The sequence below is a fragment of the Aptenodytes patagonicus genome, chromosome 1 (assembly GCF_965638725.1).
Source record: "Aptenodytes patagonicus chromosome 1, bAptPat1.pri.cur, whole genome shotgun sequence".
Lineage (NCBI taxonomy): Eukaryota > Metazoa > Chordata > Aves > Sphenisciformes > Spheniscidae > Aptenodytes > Aptenodytes patagonicus.
Genome location: NC_134949.1, coordinates 99,013,323 through 99,031,278, shown reverse-complemented (window position 1 = coordinate 99,031,278; position 17,956 = coordinate 99,013,323). Strand labels below are relative to the sequence as shown.

At 36.7% G+C, this 17,956-nt stretch overlaps 1 protein-coding gene across 2 annotated transcripts; it reads right to left on the bottom strand.

Annotated features, from left to right (window-relative positions):
• Window positions 1-3,674: 3,674 nt before the first annotated feature.
• Window positions 3,675-16,129, bottom strand: TRAT1 (T cell receptor associated transmembrane adaptor 1). 2 transcript variants are annotated; one of them, XM_076328846.1, is made up of 6 exons: window positions 16,068-16,129; window positions 10,648-10,758; window positions 8,946-8,982; window positions 6,729-6,790; window positions 5,383-5,441; window positions 3,675-4,158 (listed from the first exon to the last, which is right to left on the bottom strand). In XM_076328846.1, exons 2-6 carry the CDS (start codon window positions 10,748-10,750, stop codon window positions 3,892-3,894), a joined length of 528 nt encoding a protein of 175 aa, XP_076184961.1. In that variant the 5' UTR covers window positions 10,751-10,758; window positions 16,068-16,129; the 3' UTR covers window positions 3,675-3,891. The 2 variants fall into 2 exon arrangements, with proteins under 2 accessions (XP_076184961.1, XP_076184963.1); XM_076328848.1 differs by lacking the exon at window positions 16,068-16,129 and adding an exon at window positions 11,286-11,330.
• Between the last annotated feature and the right edge of the window lie 1,827 nt (window positions 16,130-17,956).

The window sequence follows — 17,956 nt, the reverse complement described above, 5'->3', positions numbered from 1 at the left end:
CTTGTCAGCTTTCTGAGCTCCGGAAAAGGAAAAAATGGTTTTCCTTTGGCTTTACTTCATTTCTGGGCACACAGGAGTTTTTTATGTTGTTTTAGCTCTTAAAACCAAGATCTTCTTGTCTTCAGTGTTGTTCTCAAATGGAACAAGAAGCCAGCTTCAGTGAGGTTTACTCTCTGATAAGACAAGAACTTCTGTAATATACACACACGTTCTATCCCTCATCATTTGTATATTATGTTTCCTTCAACAACAGCAACAAAAGATTGTCTTTTAGAAACGCTTTTGTGGTTCATTTTTCTTCCTGTTCCAGACATGGATGAACTGTAGGGAATATGCTTTATTGAACTACCTTCCCCTTGGATTTGTTGAGGTAATTATTTCCCAGTATTTCTTGATACACCAGTACTGAGAGATTACATAACTCCATTAATGTTTTCTGTTCTAAAGTAACTTAAGGGTAAACTGGAGTTGGGTTTTGGACATGTTATGACTCTAGATATGATTTCCGCACAGCAACCTGAATGCAGGCTTACCCAGGTAGGAAGGTAAGTTTATTTAAGCAACATAGTAATAGTTCATTGTCTCCATGAAAATTACTTCGGAAGAATTTTAAGAGGTAGTTCTTGAAAAACCTTGAAGCGTTGGAAGATAAGCTCATCCCAGTGCCACCTTTTTGGTGCTAGCAGTAGCAAAAAATAATTTTTAGAGCTTGATCCTCCAACATCCATTTGAGTCAGCAGACTCTTAAAAGTATGATATAAGCAAAAGCCTGTGTTGTTTTTCCTAACAACACTGTTTAAACAGATCCATCTGCAGTGACTGTCAGATGCTATAATGACTACTGGAGTATAACTGTCCTAGACTTACAAAGATTTCGTGGTTCTACTTGATCTCTCTTCTGGTTTGAGCTCCATTCTTCCCTTCCAAACACTTTTGCTTCTTCCACCATATTTCCTCTTGTTTATTCTTTCTTCACTGTTCCATTGAACTCATACTTGAATGCTAAGCTTACCGTTAACAAAAACAGCTTCACACTGCTTCCCTCTGCTACAAAATTTTTGTAAAGAACACTGGAAAAACAGACTAGGTTACTGGGATAGTATAAACCTAGACCTAGCATGTCCTTTTCTTATTTTGTTGTAATTAGTTGAAATTTTCTTTATACATAAACAATTTAAGCAATATATGATAGCTTATGTAGGTCTTCCTCTAATGGCTTGAAGATGGAGCAATATTGAACATGCTCTTTCATGTAAGAATTCAGTAGTCATTTGAAAACTATCCCAAAAAGTCATTAAAAAAAAAAAGCTCATTCAGTTTCTTTTTTAAGCAGACAGAGGGTAAAGAGCTGGAGGAATAAAGCTAAATCTGGACTGTGGCAGCATTATAAGTGCCTTGGAAACAGTTGATAGGCCATTAAAGATGATCCTGAAGAGTCTGTGAGAGCAGCAGTGAATAATTTAATGGAAGCAGTGATTAAATGTGGAAAGGAAGTGTATATTGAAGGAGAATATTTACAAAAGTGCCCTGCTCTTTTAGCAAGCTATGTTGCAAGGGAAAGCAGCTGCTGAAAATTGGTAGAAATAAATAGCTGGACTAAACAATGAAGACTAAGAATACAGAGGAAACTAGATGTACCTAAATCCCATGAAGTAGACTTACTGTTACAAGTACACTCAACGAGAGAAGTGTGTACTTCATTTCCATTAAATTAATGATCAGGCTGAAATGACAAGTTGAATTTAGGTAACTCATAGAAGTTCTTTGACTTCGGAATTTTTAGAGGAAAGGCATAATCAAGAGTGCAAATGCTGTGAGAAAATTGGGAAATAGCAACTTTTGTACAAAGTGTACACAAATTGTATTAAATGAAAATACAGCATCCCTTGTTTCATGTGTATGTTGGAAAATAGTAACAGACTCCTGGGCCTGTGCTTGAGAGATTGTTTAAGAAACCTTTCTCTTTTAATCATCTCAGAGCACTGAGTATTGCATCTGATTGGTGCCAGCTAAATCAAAATATTTTATATAAATATTTTACATATTAATTGTATTCAAACAATTTTGATATGCGAGTCTAAGCAAGAGTATGTTGATATGTATTTTATTACTTATTTTGTTCCTACTATGGAACAAAGTATAATTCCTTCCGATCTAATCAAATTTAGTACGTACTTCATGCGCTGATATGTTGGTGTTTGGCTTTGGATCTTTGGCTTTGGATTTGCCTTCCTCCTTTCCCCCCTTAGGATCGTCGTTTAATATGGTTCTCCATAAAAGTGGTTTTTTACCGATTCTTCAACAGTATTTATTTTTGCTTATCCAATGGTAGTTGGTCTACGACCGTGATAACACAGTCACTTTAATTCCAAGTCTGCCTTGTTTCTGGGGTGTAATAGCCAAACATATATTGACTTGATTTCTGCACACAAAAGCAAGTGCTAGCATAAGACAGGCAGTGACCCTGGGCAGCTTTGGCTGCAGGGGTTGGCCCCTTCTTTTTGGTCCAGCATAGAAGTTAAGGCATGTGAAGAGGCTCATTAACTATGAGCTAAACTAAACATGAACCAGGCTGTCAAAGAACTTTCTTTTACATTGATTTTTTTCTTCATAAATTTGTCCCATCTCTGGACATGTCTGTCCACTTCATGAACGTCCACTTCTGCTTTTAGAAGAGGTGTTGGCTCTTTGTAAATATGGGCTTTTTGTTTGGTTTGGTTTTTGTAACTGCTTTCAGGGCTATCTCCTTCAGGACCTGAAACACTTGCAGGGCTCTGTATGTGCTTGAGAGTTTCAAGCTCCTTGACACTGTGCTCTGTGTGGATTTTAAAGGCATTAATGTCCTTTTTTTGAGAAGGCAGAACTGTCTGACACCTAGAGGTAGGCATATTACATCAACATGCCTTGCTGTTTCCTGCTATTACTACTTATTGACTCCCAGAATATAAAAATAAATCCCCACTCTATAAAAGCTTACCATCTGATGAGTTTAAAATCTTAAGATGAATGTGCACACAGTATGTGAACTATTTGGGGGAATAAAAAGCTCTTTCTACTTTTGTAAAATAGTTGGTAACAGTGGCAATGTAAAACCCAATAGGAATTTAAACATCACATAGAATATTAGAAGGAAAAAATTCTCCCTAGGAGATTTATTGTTACAGATCATCTGCCAATATCTTTGTGGACTCTTGAATATGGCTGGATACAACATTACATTAGTAGAGTTGAGATTTGAGATGTATTCTGGTATTGCTCACAGAAGGAAATTAAGGTTATACAAGGATATTGTTAAATCTTGTGAGATGTACAATTACTACTTTAAACAAGCTGTTAAATTATTCTCCAATTAGCTTTAGATATATTGTGTTATTACCATAGACCAGTCACAATGGGAAAGTACACAATGTGGAACAGCAGATCAGTTTTTAATTGGGAAAACAACTAAATCATTAAGTGTGCAAGTATGAAACATGATTTCCTTCCAAAAGTACTGTTAAAACCTATATAGAAGAATAGTTATACCCTGCTAGAGCTCTACAGACAACTGAGTGGGTCTTTTGGGGCTGTTTGAAAGTTGATGGTTGTTTTAAACGAATGATTAATTTTTACTGGAATCAATACCATGTGAATGCTGAGATACCAGCTTCTGCAACTCCCTTTCAAAATGTCTTCAGAAGGGCAGGTCCTTCAAAGTGGCAGTCTGGATCTTACTTCTTGCTTAGTCCGTAAATGTGCTTGGAAGGCACTTTGGAACAGTTAACTTACCCATTTTATACCATTGTTTGGTATGTCAGTTTGCCAGGATATTTTCTTTAATCATTCACTGTTCCTCCAGAATGAACAAACAGATCTCACTTTATGATTACGTATTTGGTTCGTGAAGCCACTTCAAATGTTCTCTCCTTTTGTAGTATGAATCAAACCCATTAATCTGATGGGATCATCATGAATGGCTTCTATGTTTGCTGTGTTTTCAGCAGCCAGCTGCTCGCTGTTGAGGTAAATGCTAACTTTGGAAGCTATCATGGTGGGCTTAGATGATCTTTCTTCTTCATCCTCCTCTAATGAAGGGTTTGTCTTTCTCCGTGGTTTTCTGCGTTTTCCCTTAATGCTGTGATCAAGTGAGGCATAACACATCTGATTGGCAGATTCCACCTAGAAGGAAATTCACTGTATAGTTAACATTCAGTAGTTACGCTTGCTTTAAAATTATGTCTAAGACTTTGACTATGTCTACACTGGAATCATAATAGTGGCTGAAGTTTACCCAAACTAGCTGTAAATGAACTCATTAAGAGTATGAATGATTAAGCTGTGGCAGCACAGAAAACAGACCAACATACCCTAATGGTAAATGATTCATGTTATTAGGATAGTGGCAGTAAGGAAAAATTCATCAAGGTGTTATTGGAAAGATTCTCTATGGGAATGAGGGTAGCTTATATAATCAGTCCAAGTTCTCTGGGATGCAGGACATTATTTGACCTGTTTTTCTTCCCATTTTTTTTTTAATTTGAATCCAGTTATTAACAACATTTTTCACAGGCTTTGTCTGTGCAGAAAACCAACAATGGGGGATTCTTGTCTGTATATATACAGTCTCATTTCCAGTGCAAAATGTGTGCTTTGTATGTCTGCCCTGCCTCTCTGTGTTTTTCAAGCCAAATTGTCAAGCACTTTTGACATTGGAATTTTCATAGGTTTTTCTGTTTTTGTGAAGTTAATGAAAACAAATGTCTAGATTAAAAAAAAAAAAAGGATATTTCTACCCCCTGGAAGTATCCTGAGAGAGGCTGGAAATCACTCCTTGTGAAATACTTGGAAATCAACTCAGGAAATTGATGCTAGGAATGCTTCAATTACAGACAAATTGCAGTTGAAGCTTGCATGCTTTTAGGCATCCAAGTATCTCAACAAAATACAAATCAATAGAAAAACAGTTGTCTTTCATTTGTTAAGGCATATAGATTTAGTGCTGGGCAGATTAGAGTCAGTCAAACTCATGATTATCATGTGATACAGCTTGTGTTTTCACTTGGTTGATGTCCAAAATAAATAAAAGGAATTCTTTACATAAGCCATGGCAGTAGACGCAGGCTTAATTCAGCCTGATCTGCATGCCTGTGACTGAGCTTTATCATGCCATATGGATGGAAATGAGCTGTCTATAATTCTCCTGCTCCCTCATTAATGACCCAGACTGAACGAAGGGTCAAGTCTGTGCTTAAATTCCCTGATGAACTGAGACACTAACGCGTGGTAGTTTTTGTGATGAGCAGTGTGAAGATATTTGTTATATATTGTCATGGGATAAACACAAGAACTCTGAGACAGACCACATTACCCTAATTCAGAAATCCACAATAAAATTAAAGATACCTGTAGTTGGTTAACTGGCCTTTGAGGCTGGGACTTCATCTGCTCGTAACAACATTCCTCTATAATTTATCAAAGTAGAAAAATGTTTTAGTTAAGACACACTACTGAGTCTTAAAAGATCAGATCAACAGATCCTCCCTGTTACAGAACTAACTCCCCCTCCCAGTTTACTTTGGTAGAAGTTTGTTTTGTTTTGAAATCACACACAGATCTCTTCCTCTATTTATATAGAGGGGCAAATAGCTAAGAAATTTAGACGCATACTGTGAAAATGAAAATCATCTTCTGTTCATACGGATGGGAAGTTTCTCATTATTCACTAAGTGGGCATCCTTTTAGACTGCTAGGAGGACATCTTGCAATTAGGGGGTAACCACATACTGACGTATTTTTCAGCATAGGCAATCGTTGCTTTGGCTGAGAAAGAGGCTGTGAGTTGCAGCAGCTGGTGATTAAATTCTATTCCTGACTCTACTTTCAGTTTTCTGTAAATTTGGTGCAAGTTATTTTCTCACCTTAGCCATCAGTAAAACAGATTACTGCCTTACTGTTTTCAGGCTTTTGCAGTGTCAATGCATTTGAGTGTTGGCTTAGTTAAATTTATGCAAACCCTATATGAAACAGTTGGGTTTGGTTTTTTTCCATGCAGTTCAAGTACTTTAGTTCAGTTTTGCTTAACTCCAAATAAGGCTAGCAAAGAAGTTGTGTTCATGTTACTTAAATACTGCTTTAACACCATAAGGCTTTGAGAGATAGACCCTCAGCATATCTAGCTCTAGCTGCAGTTATATGATGTTACTGCCTTTAAGGTAGTGTATCTCTGCTAAGTATTATTAACTTCAGCCCAGTAAAGCAGAGAAAAGCTATGCCTGCCCACCATTCAGCCACTGGGCTTGTTTTAGCATATTTGTCAATGTCGCTGATGATCTGTGGATAGCCACACCAGAGAACTGGTACGTGTTTGTTTCTGCCAGCTTCTGTGGGAGCATTGACTTTGGGCAGTGAGTAATATGTGTCTTAGATTGCTTTAACATGCATGGATCAAGCTGTTATTTCAATTGGTGCAGCTTTACATGTAGAAAAGCTCATGTTTTTGAGATACTTGGCTGAACAGGATCATTTGGACTGTAAAAAAAATCAAATTCAGTATGAGACTTGGCCTTACAAATAGTAGTGCAGTATAATGGTTTGCAGTTCTATCCCAAGTAGGTATTAATACAGCAATTGACAAGGGGTAGATTCTTAAGCTTGCTATTTGAGAAACACAGAAGTGTTGGTCAGTCAGCTTTTAACCACACATTTATTATAGCCTCTGAACAGACACATGTTCTTAATGTGAAGCTTACCTAAAATATCTTGATTGAGATTGCCATAAACTGGGTCATCTTCTGTGTAATAGTCATCATAGCTAGAAGGGGAATGGAAAAATACTTTTAATTCACAGAATGTGCTTTATTTAGGACACCACTATTCTACTCTAAACATTTTACACACATACAGCAATAGCAGATTGTATGTGATCTAAAAAACAAGACCAAAAATAACGGGGGGTGGGGGGGTGGAAATACCAGTTTTGCAGAAGGGGAAGAAATGGCAATGGCCGTATTCTTGTCCTGGTTTCGGCTGGGATAGAGTTAATTTTCTTCCTAGTAGCTGGTACAGTGCTGTGTGTTGGATTTAGCATGAGAATAATGTTGATAACACACCAATGTTTTAGTTGTTGCTAAGTAGTGCTTACTCTAGTCAAGGACTTTTCAGTCTCTTATGCCCTGCCAGCGAGAAGCCGGGAGGGGGCACAGCCAGGACAGCTGACCCAAACTGGCCAAAGGGATATTCCATACCATGTGACGTCATGCTCAGTATATAAACTGGGGGGAGTTGGCCGGGGAGGTGGTGACTGCTGCTCGGGAACTGGCTGGGCATCAGTCGGTAGGTGGTGAGCAATTGCATTGTGCATCACTTATTTTGTATATTCTTTTATCATTACTACTATTATTATTATTTTCCCTTCCTTTTCTGTCCTATTAAACTGTCTTTATCTCAACCCACAAATTTTACTTTTTTTTTTTTCCGATTCTCTCCCCCATCCCACTGGTGGGGCGGGGAGTGAGCAAACAGCTGTGTGGTGTTCAGTTGCCTGCCGTGTTAAACCACAACAATTATAGAATCATAGAATAGTTTGGGTTGGAAGGGACCTCTAAAGGTCATCTAGTCCAACCCCCCTGCCGTGGGCTGGGACATCTTCAACTAGATCAGGTTGCTCAGAGCCCTGTCCAACCTGACCTTGAATGTTTCCAGGGATGGGGCATCCACCACCTCTCTGGGCAACCTGTGCCAGTGTTTCACCACCCTCAGCATAAAAAATTTCTTCCTTATATCTAGTTCTGAAGAGAAATTTGTTATCTAGCCAAGAATTGAGCACTTCTTTTCTGTAACTTCATTAAGTATAAAGCTAATCTCAAGACTACTAAGCTACTGTTCGACATAGTTCTAGAAATATTAATGATCACTGAAAGGAACCCAGTTCATGTCCTCTGAGACCACATTGCGATAAAAACTAAAGCACTAAATGAGTCTCTTGGGGAGGTGTTCTTAAAAAGTCCACTCTTGATTCAACTAAAATACTTATGTCAAAACAACTAGAGAAGACCAAAGCAAAATTCAGCTTTGGATATTTAATTGGTATTTTGTGTTTCATTATCTGGTGTTTCTTGAAAATGTTTTTAAGCATGTTTGTAAAGATGGGAATTGTTAGTGGGAAGCACTGTGTAACCTTGTTCCTATTGCATCCCTATACTGTGCCTTGTCAAGGGAATGAAGTAATGCAATCTAACACCACTTTTTCAGTGGTATTTTTCAACTGAACAGGCAGTAATAGACAAACAGATACTTCCCAACTTCAAGTAAATTTGTAATTGACGATTGGTTTTGGGGAACAGGTGAAGGCTTTTGTATTTTTATTTCAAGGGCCTTTTATATTTGGGTTGAGATGAGACTCTTTCCATCTCTGTTTTCTGAAGTGTTTTGTGGGTTTTTTTTTTAATACAAAATCAGAGAAACAGACTTGTAACAGATCATGAGCTATCCAACACCTGTAAACAGGCTCTGTTTTATTGCTTTTGAATGTCATGTGTAAAAGAAGGGTATGAAATGTAAATACATATAAACTATTGCTCCACAAGTATTAAATATCAGACTATAATTTATCATTGTTTTCTGAGAGTTCTTTTTAATTATTATAGATTTATTGAGTTTGAGTGATAGTAAATAGTGTGTTAGCTCAGTATCTTGCACTTCCTTCAGTATATAAAATTATCATATTAGCATGCAATTATTTCATTGTTGATAAAATATGATGACTGGAGTACATCTCTTCCACGTGAATATTTTTTTCCTGTTTTCTTTGGAAAACTTTTTTTCCATAACCAACCTGCTCCCCAACATTTCCAGGCAGGCTGCATGAGATATTGGATTTTCCTCTATGCCATCCCTCCAAAGCCATCTGTTATTATTTATTGCTTATTCCACCCTTGTCAGAAAGAAACTTTTTTTATCCAACTTACCTTGGACTGTTGTCTTCATAGTCTTTATACTTTTTAGCTGGAAAATTTGTTAAAAAAAAATAAAGTGAAGACAAAATGAAACGTGCTATTTTAGAACACTTCAGATGATAATTGTCTTAACTGACATGCTTTTGATTTCGTTGTAGAGAGTAAAATTGAAAGCTCTTGGCTCTCGGGACCTTCAGTTGTCCCACTGCTTTTCTCAAATACTTTTGACTAATACAAGAAATGCTTGTGTTATGACTCTATGCTGTGGCTTCAAAGTCTATGTTGGTTTACAAGACCCCAAAAATGTATTGTAACACATGCAATTAATTCCTTGTTTCCTCCTCCTTCAGCTTCTACCTCATCTTTTCCTCTGCCTAGGGAGGTGCATCATGTGTTTGTATTACAAGGTGAAGGGTTCATTTATTTTACTACTTCTGTTGCTTGTACCTCTGAAAGAGAGAGATCCTGTGATCCACACAGATGAAGAAACTGAAGCAGAGAGGCAACGGCTACAAAGAGATTTATTGCTAGAGCCTGATTAATAACTCAGGAGTGCCTGACTTTCTATCCTCTGCTCCAGGACTCCAGAACTTACCATGGTAAGCTCTGATTCCATGAACAGTGCAGCATCAGCCAATCTGACCAAAACTCTGCTCGAGGTTAGTTTTGCAAATGACTGTGATTTTTCATCATAGAAATATCTGCCTAGTAGCACTAAAAGACAAAATAAACCAAAAAGGCACACCCCCATCCCGCAACACTCCAGCAGCTCTTTTAATATCCTGTAATAATCTAATTCTCTTATACTTGGTGAGTTCAGTTTATAAGCATAGGCCTTCTGTTTATGTAGATTATGTATGTATGTGTGTTTAACGTGGTTGAATCCACCACTGTTTGCTTGCCCACCCATACGCGTATAGCACAGCTGCAGTTTTCCCTGTGTAAAGGCCATTTTTCACTGAATGGGAGTGGTGAGGATTGTACAACTTAATAACCATAGAACTGTATGCATAACAGAGGTTGCACTGGCATAATGAATTCTGTTTAAAAAGTTATAGTTACTTTTAACCAAAACCAGAGTATGACTGTAGTCGCCTTCTAACAAAAATTTAAAAAATCAATTCCTTATTGTGAGTGACACATTGGTTTAAGAGCTAGATTAGGATCCCATGATGAAAAGCAATTAGAACTTTTTTCAAAATAAACTGATTAAGCATAAAATGTGTATGAAAACTGAAATTCAAATAAGCATTCAGGAATTTTGGGAGGAGAAAATTTTCTCAAATGTATTTTGTATTAGTGCAGCTACTTAAAATAATTTTTAAATTAAAGTACAAATGATAACCAGTTACATGAAAAGCACACTTAAAAAAAGGAAATTACAGATGTTAAAAATATACTTTAAAAATAAAAATTTAGCCAGAACTAAATTCTTCACCTTGTATGTGTTCTGTTGGTTTGTCTTCAGGGAATGGATTTAGGTAGTTGTTTTTAGCAGTGTATTGGGCAGCTAGCAATCATTCCGTAATCATACCTGACTCTCCTAAAAAATTTTAAAAGTTACATCCTCTCAACTAGAATTATTCTTGCCAAAAGATAGCTTTAAGATTCAAAAAAGTCAATTTGTTGGCTTAAAATCTCTCAGCAGTGATGGCTTTCTCCACAGACACTTTAAACACTCGAACTCCATTCCTTACAGAGAGACATTACTTACCTTGCTTGTTTTTCACATAGTGTGAAATATTCAGTATCAACGAAACAACCAGAGCCAAACTCAGAAAGGCCAAAACTCCCCAGACAGAAAAATGGCAATCCATTTCTGTAACTGAAAGAAAATAATTTATAGTTTGTGTTGTCTAACAGTTTTACTGTATTCTTCATGGTTGGTTGATTTTTGCTTTCTGTAATTCAGGCTGCTATTTTGTTGTTTACTCTGTGACAGCCATTGCTATACAAGCTAAATAATTAATATCAAAACCAGATGCTAAATAGTAAGAAAGCAACATCAATAAACTGTTAGCAGAACTACTGTTTCATAGCAATTCAGCCAAAGGTTGGGCTATCGGTTTGCCTGTAAAATGCAGTAAAATTCAGAAATTGCTAAAGAAAAAAGTCATTTTAGTGAATAGCTTTGAAATTATTTTTGTAATTGTCTTTAACTTACTATTTGCAGTAAATTTTAGGCTAAATTATAGAGCTCATGAATGTAGTTCTGAAGATGAATTCAGTCAAAACAACTTCACTGGAAATGTCTCTGAATTATATCTAAGACCATCAGGTTATAACAATCCCTACAACAAATTTCAAAGGTTGGTTATGTGTTTTCTTGCATCTCCTATTAAAATGACTTACTTTACTCATATCCTCACTCTCCTTCCTGAGAAAGCAGAGGATGTAGTGGCAAAGGATGAGCAGTAGCTGGGAACCGGTGAACCCCCCAGAACTACTGCAGAGAAAAACCCAAACAGCTCCTGAAGAATCACTTGGTAAAAGGTGGGTCAACTTAATTGAACAAAGCCTCCCTTTGCACTGGACTTGCCTCTCCTTGGACTCCTATTAGAAACACAGGAAGGAACCCACACACACCAAATGTATTTTGTCATTTGATTAATTCTTCAATTGACCTAGCTCATACAGATTTTCCATCACAAACCATGCTGAAGAAAATAGCCTATCTGTGACAGTCTAATGGCCAAAATGATCAGCGTTGCTATAAATGGCCTGTGAAACCCTTCCTTGACAGAGGAAATGCAAAGCCAAATACATGAGTGAAATGAGCTTGAATCTGGATTTTTCACTTTCCCCAGAGGCATGTTTATGTTCTTCTAGATTTGGAGGTTTGAAATAAAACCTCATCCAAAAAACTAATGAACTCCACTAATACCACACAAAAAAGTCTAGCCAGAGCAGAGCAGTCAAGGGGAGAGATTGGACGATACTGCCAGAGTGAGATTCGAGCACGTCCATAATGCTCTTGTTTGGTTTTGACGTAGCTGGATTCCTTCAGGAGGCTGACATTTTGTTTGCTTCTTAAAGGAAAGCTGAGGTAAAGGAGTACAGGAATAACATGGGAATGTTATTCCCCAACCGGGGGGGGGGGGGGGGGCAATGCATTTGCTCCTGCTGAGCAGACAGAGTTTTGTTCCTTGGCTGACCAGCTCTAGCTCACCTTAGGAACTGCCCCTTACGGGTTTTGTTCCCTAATTATGCTAATTATTGCAAAAGCTCTTTTAGTTTTGTTTTATTCCAAGCCACAGATGTGTTTTTCATGGTGAAACAAGACAAGATAATCCTTGGTAGTAAAAAAATCACAAATCACATGGGCTTCTATGATGCAGGTTTCCTTCCTGATCAGAACTCTTTTAAAAGGAACAAAACAGAACAAATAAGCTGTAACTTTCTGATAGACTTGTAACTGGTTTTTGCACATGGTACTTCCAGTGGCCATTTATCCTTCCTTTTAAACTAAACATCCAATTTCCATTCGTTTCTTTTCTCCTACCTGAGTTCCCCCAATGGTGTTTGAGAGTTCTCCACCACTGCAATACTGCTTTTCATGTTGAGGCGCACTTTTTTGCAATGAGATACAGACATTCATGATGAGAGACAACACCCCCACGAAGCAGCTATGTATTGTTCCAGTTTTTCAGAGTAGGAATTAAAAGAAAGGGAGATCTCACCTTGAGAAGATGTTATCGGGCCACATCAAGAACCACCAGTGTTTGGAACCTGGTTACTCTACAATTAGTCACTCAACAACATTTGCATCCTACGCAACCTGTCCAAAACTACAAGAAGTTTATGTCAAGGTCAAGAACTTTTAAGTATCAATGTAGCACCTGAATAATAAGAGTCATCCTTCCTCCTTCTCCTGTCCTTTTATCTTTTCTGAAGTGATTCCTTTCCTTTCCATTTTTCTTATGTTCATTTCATATTTCTTTTCCTACAATTTTTTTTTTTTTTTTTAGGGAGCAAAAGCAGTATTGTGGCCTAAGAGAAGGGAAGCACACATAACTCTGATAGGAACTACAGCCCTGTGATTCATTAGAATAAAAAGAGTGAGTAGATACCTGAAGTACTGCTGGAGCCTAAGTTTGTACCTTTTTCTTGATACCGAATGCTGTCATTTATCTTTCTGATTCAGGAATCCTATTTTTCCCTGGTGTTTCCAGAGTAGGAGGAGAACTCTTATTTTCAAATTGAATATTTTCAGCCCTTAAGTGAAGTGGAGGAGGTAACCAAATTTTTTATGACAATTATTTTTTTCGTATTTCAGCTTCTGATTTAAATTGGGAAATAATAAAGGTTGGAAAAAGGTTGTTTCCCTTTTCAGTTTCAAGTTTAACTTCTATGGTATTTGAGCAATCCCACTTCTCTAGGACTTCAAAAATATTCTAGCAAAACAAAAGGCATGAAACTTGGATTTCTATAAAATGTACCAATGTCTTAAACCTCACAATCTATAGCTCTCTCTTAAAAATTGTTTAGAAAACTGCATTGGTTTGAGGAAATTAAGAAAACAACATTTAAATTTATTCCTATCTGAACATTACTTAGTTTATTTTTAAATTTATTTTCCACAACTCTGACTTAAACATCTACTTGTATTTCAGTAGAATGTATACAAACATACATGTGACTTCAGTATCTTATTTTTTAATTTTTTTGTCTTTGCAATACGAGCTATTTGTTTGTCAGACAACACTACTTATATTTCAGAAACAGCAGTTTTCGTTTACCCCATAAAACCATAGTAAAGGCCTTGATCAGAGACATACGAGTGCCGCTCTGAGTGCTCTATGCTTTTCTAATGTCAGTTTCAAGTTGATCTTACTGTCCAAGTACAAAATATGAGAGATTTTGATTTTATATCTCAGCTTTACAGATATACAACTCCCAGCATTGTTCCCAGGTGTTCATGTACTACCCTTATAGTTGTTGCCGATATGCTAGCTATCTGCATTATTTAAATATTTACTACTTTGACAACAGCAGCAGTAGAAGGAAAGCTGAATACCTGTGTGAAGAACAATTTGTCTCCTCAGATAACTACACTGCTGTCCCTATATGTATAATAGCAGATGCAACCTGTGACAACTAACTGGTTGTGCTAAAGACAAAAAAAAAAGATAAGGTAACTGTGGATGGAAACTGAGAAATAAACAGAAAGAGAAGTCTATTAGACTAATTATAGTCTGTTCTGAAATAGTGTCCTTTATTCTATTCTCTAATTCTCATTCAAGTCATCTACTGTCAAATGTAGCAAAACCAGATTTTTTTTTTTTTTTTTTTTTTTTACGTGTTACATATTTATTCCAAAGAACTCGTAGCACTGTGTTCCGGAGCATTCGCACTCAATTGCTGTCAAATTGAATATTTTAAAAAGTTTTGTTATATCCTTGAAAAAAAAGTCCTAAGGAAAAATTAGGCCCCTGGAAATAGTACACTATGATTCTAATAGGATAAGCTCAAATTCCATCAGGGCTTTCTGCAATAGGCTATCTGTGATGGGAAAAACCTAAGAGTGATAGTAGTTTGTTCATAAGAAATCATATTGAAGCTGTTCTTAAAGTAATGTGCTCCTCTGTGAGAGAAAAGAGTTCATCATATAGCCAAAAGTTTCATGAGAAGGACAACAATTCTCATTTTATTTTTAGAAGAAGTTGGGATGTGTGACTGGGGGAAGTACTATATTTAATCATTATAAAGATGACAGTATTTTGAATACCTAATACCAGAATCTCTCTCGTATTAATTATACATTCCTATTCTACTGTTCTTTCATTTCTATTTGGAAACAGGGTCAAACTTGGAGTTGCATCCAAGTAGAACATCTACCTTACGTAATTTATTCTATCTGGATGAAGTTTTTACTTTTCTGACTTTAGGGATGGGGTTACTCGCCTCCTCTTAGTATATTTTACACTGCTATAAACTAAAGGTACTATATTCACACAACAAAATACGGGCAAACAAAAGACTTTCTAAAGACATAGTTAATTGTGCTCTTTCTCCTTTTTAAATCTATTGACAACTTTCTCCACCAACAGGGATGAGACATGGGAATAAATAGACTTTTGGTCACTCGTTCTTAGGTTTTCTCTTTGCAGGGTTCATTATACTGTAATTGGAGGGGGGTAAGAAGCAAACAAAAAAAAAACAAACAAACAAACAAAAGCCCCCAAAACATTCTAATCTTTCCTGGATGAATTTCTGCAATTCAATGTTATTTCATCTCAAAGAAGTGGACCTAATCATGTACTTACCTTTGGGGAAAGAGGCCAGATTTAACAATTCGGGGCTAGAAATAGGTATTTATCCTCCTAACAGCATAAGAATAGGTAGCAGAAGTACTAAGTTTCATTCGTTCTTGTTCTAATGTATTTTGTTTAGAGAATCACAAAGGATAACAGGAAGATATCATACTTCTACCAGTTTTTCTCACTGAAAAGGAACACGAGGTGGGGAATATAGATACCTGTCTAGCAAGAACTGGACATGCCATCTATGGTATCAACTCATCATTCATAGAAGCAGATTAATTACTTTGGTCACTACCAGATTTAAGATGATGATCTGGAGCACAAAATGGTTTGTTTCCTGTTGTTTCTGTCTGCAAATTTGTCAAAGATGAGACAAAATTAGCTTCCCCCCCCCCAATTAAATGGTGAGATAAATAATATTCTATACTAATGACCCTTAGAAAAGAAACCCATTAAGATACTGATGAATGTTAAATTAACATTAAAGATGCTTCCACCTGTGTGAGTTTTTAAGACAGGATTAATTGTCTGGAAAGGATTCCTTAAACTGCAATTAATTAGTGCACAACTAATTGCTTTGTAAGATATCAACTTCATATGTCAAAAGGGAAGCAGCACATTGTAAAATAAGAAGCCCTCAGCACAGTAAATATTTTAAGCACAAAATTAACACCAATGCTTAGTCTTCATTAACAAACCTTAATTAATGAAGGTTTAAGCTGTTGATGATGACTCATCATCATCATGATTATTATTAATAATTTGACTTCAGAACCCTGAGCCACCTTCTTGGAAGACTGGTAATCTACCATAGTGTATTTTTACTGCTCCTTTGTTTACAAGTTTATAATACTGAAAAGATAAGGCTTACCTCTTTTTGTTGTTTCTAGGAATACTCCCTGCCCTTTTATCCAACAGGAAATCAAGTTATGTTGGCAGACCTTGGATGCTTTTTTTGTTTTGGACCTGGCAGCATGAATCTACCTCTAGAGTTGCCGTCAATCTTAAAGGTCTCCAGTCTTTTTTTTCACCTGCTTTCTTATAAACAGGAAATGTGGTTCAGGCTTTTACAACCTCACTAGCGAACTGACGGTCTCCTTCAGTGTTTGCCTCCAAGAGAGGAATAAAATATTTATGTGTGCACTTGCATTTATTATCTACCTGTCTTGCCACAGAAAAGCATGTACAGGACTATTAGTTCAATTTTATGTGATACAAGCCTACTTTTGTAATATTCATATGAGACCCATACTCTAAGTCTTCCTGTTTGTGATGTTATGTTGAATTCAACAAAAGCATTTAGATACCTCTTAAACTAAATTACAGAACTATTTTACCTAGGAGTGCTATTTCTCTATCTCTTGAGGTTTCTAAACCAAGTCTGAAAGTCCATCGCTGAGAGAGCCTACAGTTTAGCTGAAAGAGGATTCAGAGGCACGATGCAGAAATTATACCACTCCCAGCTCTAGAAGGTCAGGTTAGGATATCATAATATGCTTCCTCCATTCTTTTAAAGTCTATGAATCTGGGCCCACAATCCAGAGCAGTTGTGGAAAGAGAGGGTAAATCAGCATGTGGCTTACTGTGTGTATTTATCTTCAAAATTTAATGAAACATGCCTGTGTTTGGGTAGAGAAGCCATTTTATTCTCAGAATCGGAGTAGCTTCTTCCAGAGGAAGCTTGCACTCTGAGCACTGTCAAAGAAGCTTTCTGTTAACTTCTGAGCATTTGGGGTTTTCTTTTACAGAGCAAACAGTTTTATTTCCAATTATACATAATGCAGAAGCGGGAAAGGTTGCTTAAGAGAAAAAGTGAATCACATGACTATGTTTGTCTTTTTGGAATAGGTACATTGAAATAGCCCTCAGTGTAGTCTAAGGAGCAATGTAAAACATTGCTGTTCGAGAAAAGCTCTTATGTGAGAAAATGTCCTTTGCAGTATATGTTCATTAGGGATGCTGTTACTTTGGAACATTATTTTTATATTAACTACCTTAGATCAATGCTTAAGAAATAATTTACTGGATTAGCATCTTATTTGAACATGAAGGAGCAGGTTAGTCTTGATTAATATGATATACCCTTCCATTTGAGTCCAAAGGTGAAACAGACTCTTAACTACTCAGAGCTTTATCATAATGAAGTGAGTTGATGAGAGGAAATTAATATAAAAATACTGAAAATAGTGGGAATTGTTAAACTTTATACTGTTTTTGAGGTTGTAGTTATCATGATGAAAAAATGCATTTAAAAAACCCACCATTTTAAAGTGGACATAGTTTTGGCGTTTGCCAGCAACTGAATTTAGACACCCCACTCATAAATATGGATAGAATCAAAATTTCTCATTGTTAAACCAAAAAGCATAAGTCCATCACATTTCACTGAAAACCAGGATATAGAACTAGAGCTCCTTTCAGTAAGTGATGCATTCTATGATCTGTAGTTTAAACTGTGGCTTTAAGCAGGGAAGAGATCCAGTTTTGTGGAGTCTGCAATTCATATGTTTGAAAGTAAGGGGTTTGTCATGAGCCTAGGGAAGGAGAAGGCCTCGACTAGTTATAACGACTGGATTTAGCAGTTCCATGTTGTAGACTCAAGTGAACAGAAGAGTCCCAGGGCCACCTGATGAGAGTATGCATCTCAAGAGGAAACCTCTTGTTAAGAAAAAGAAGGATCCTGAATTGAGAGAGAAGCTGGAGAGTGTGGGAGATATGTACTGTAAAAATGGATACAGTTGCTTAGTTTCTCAGCTAAGA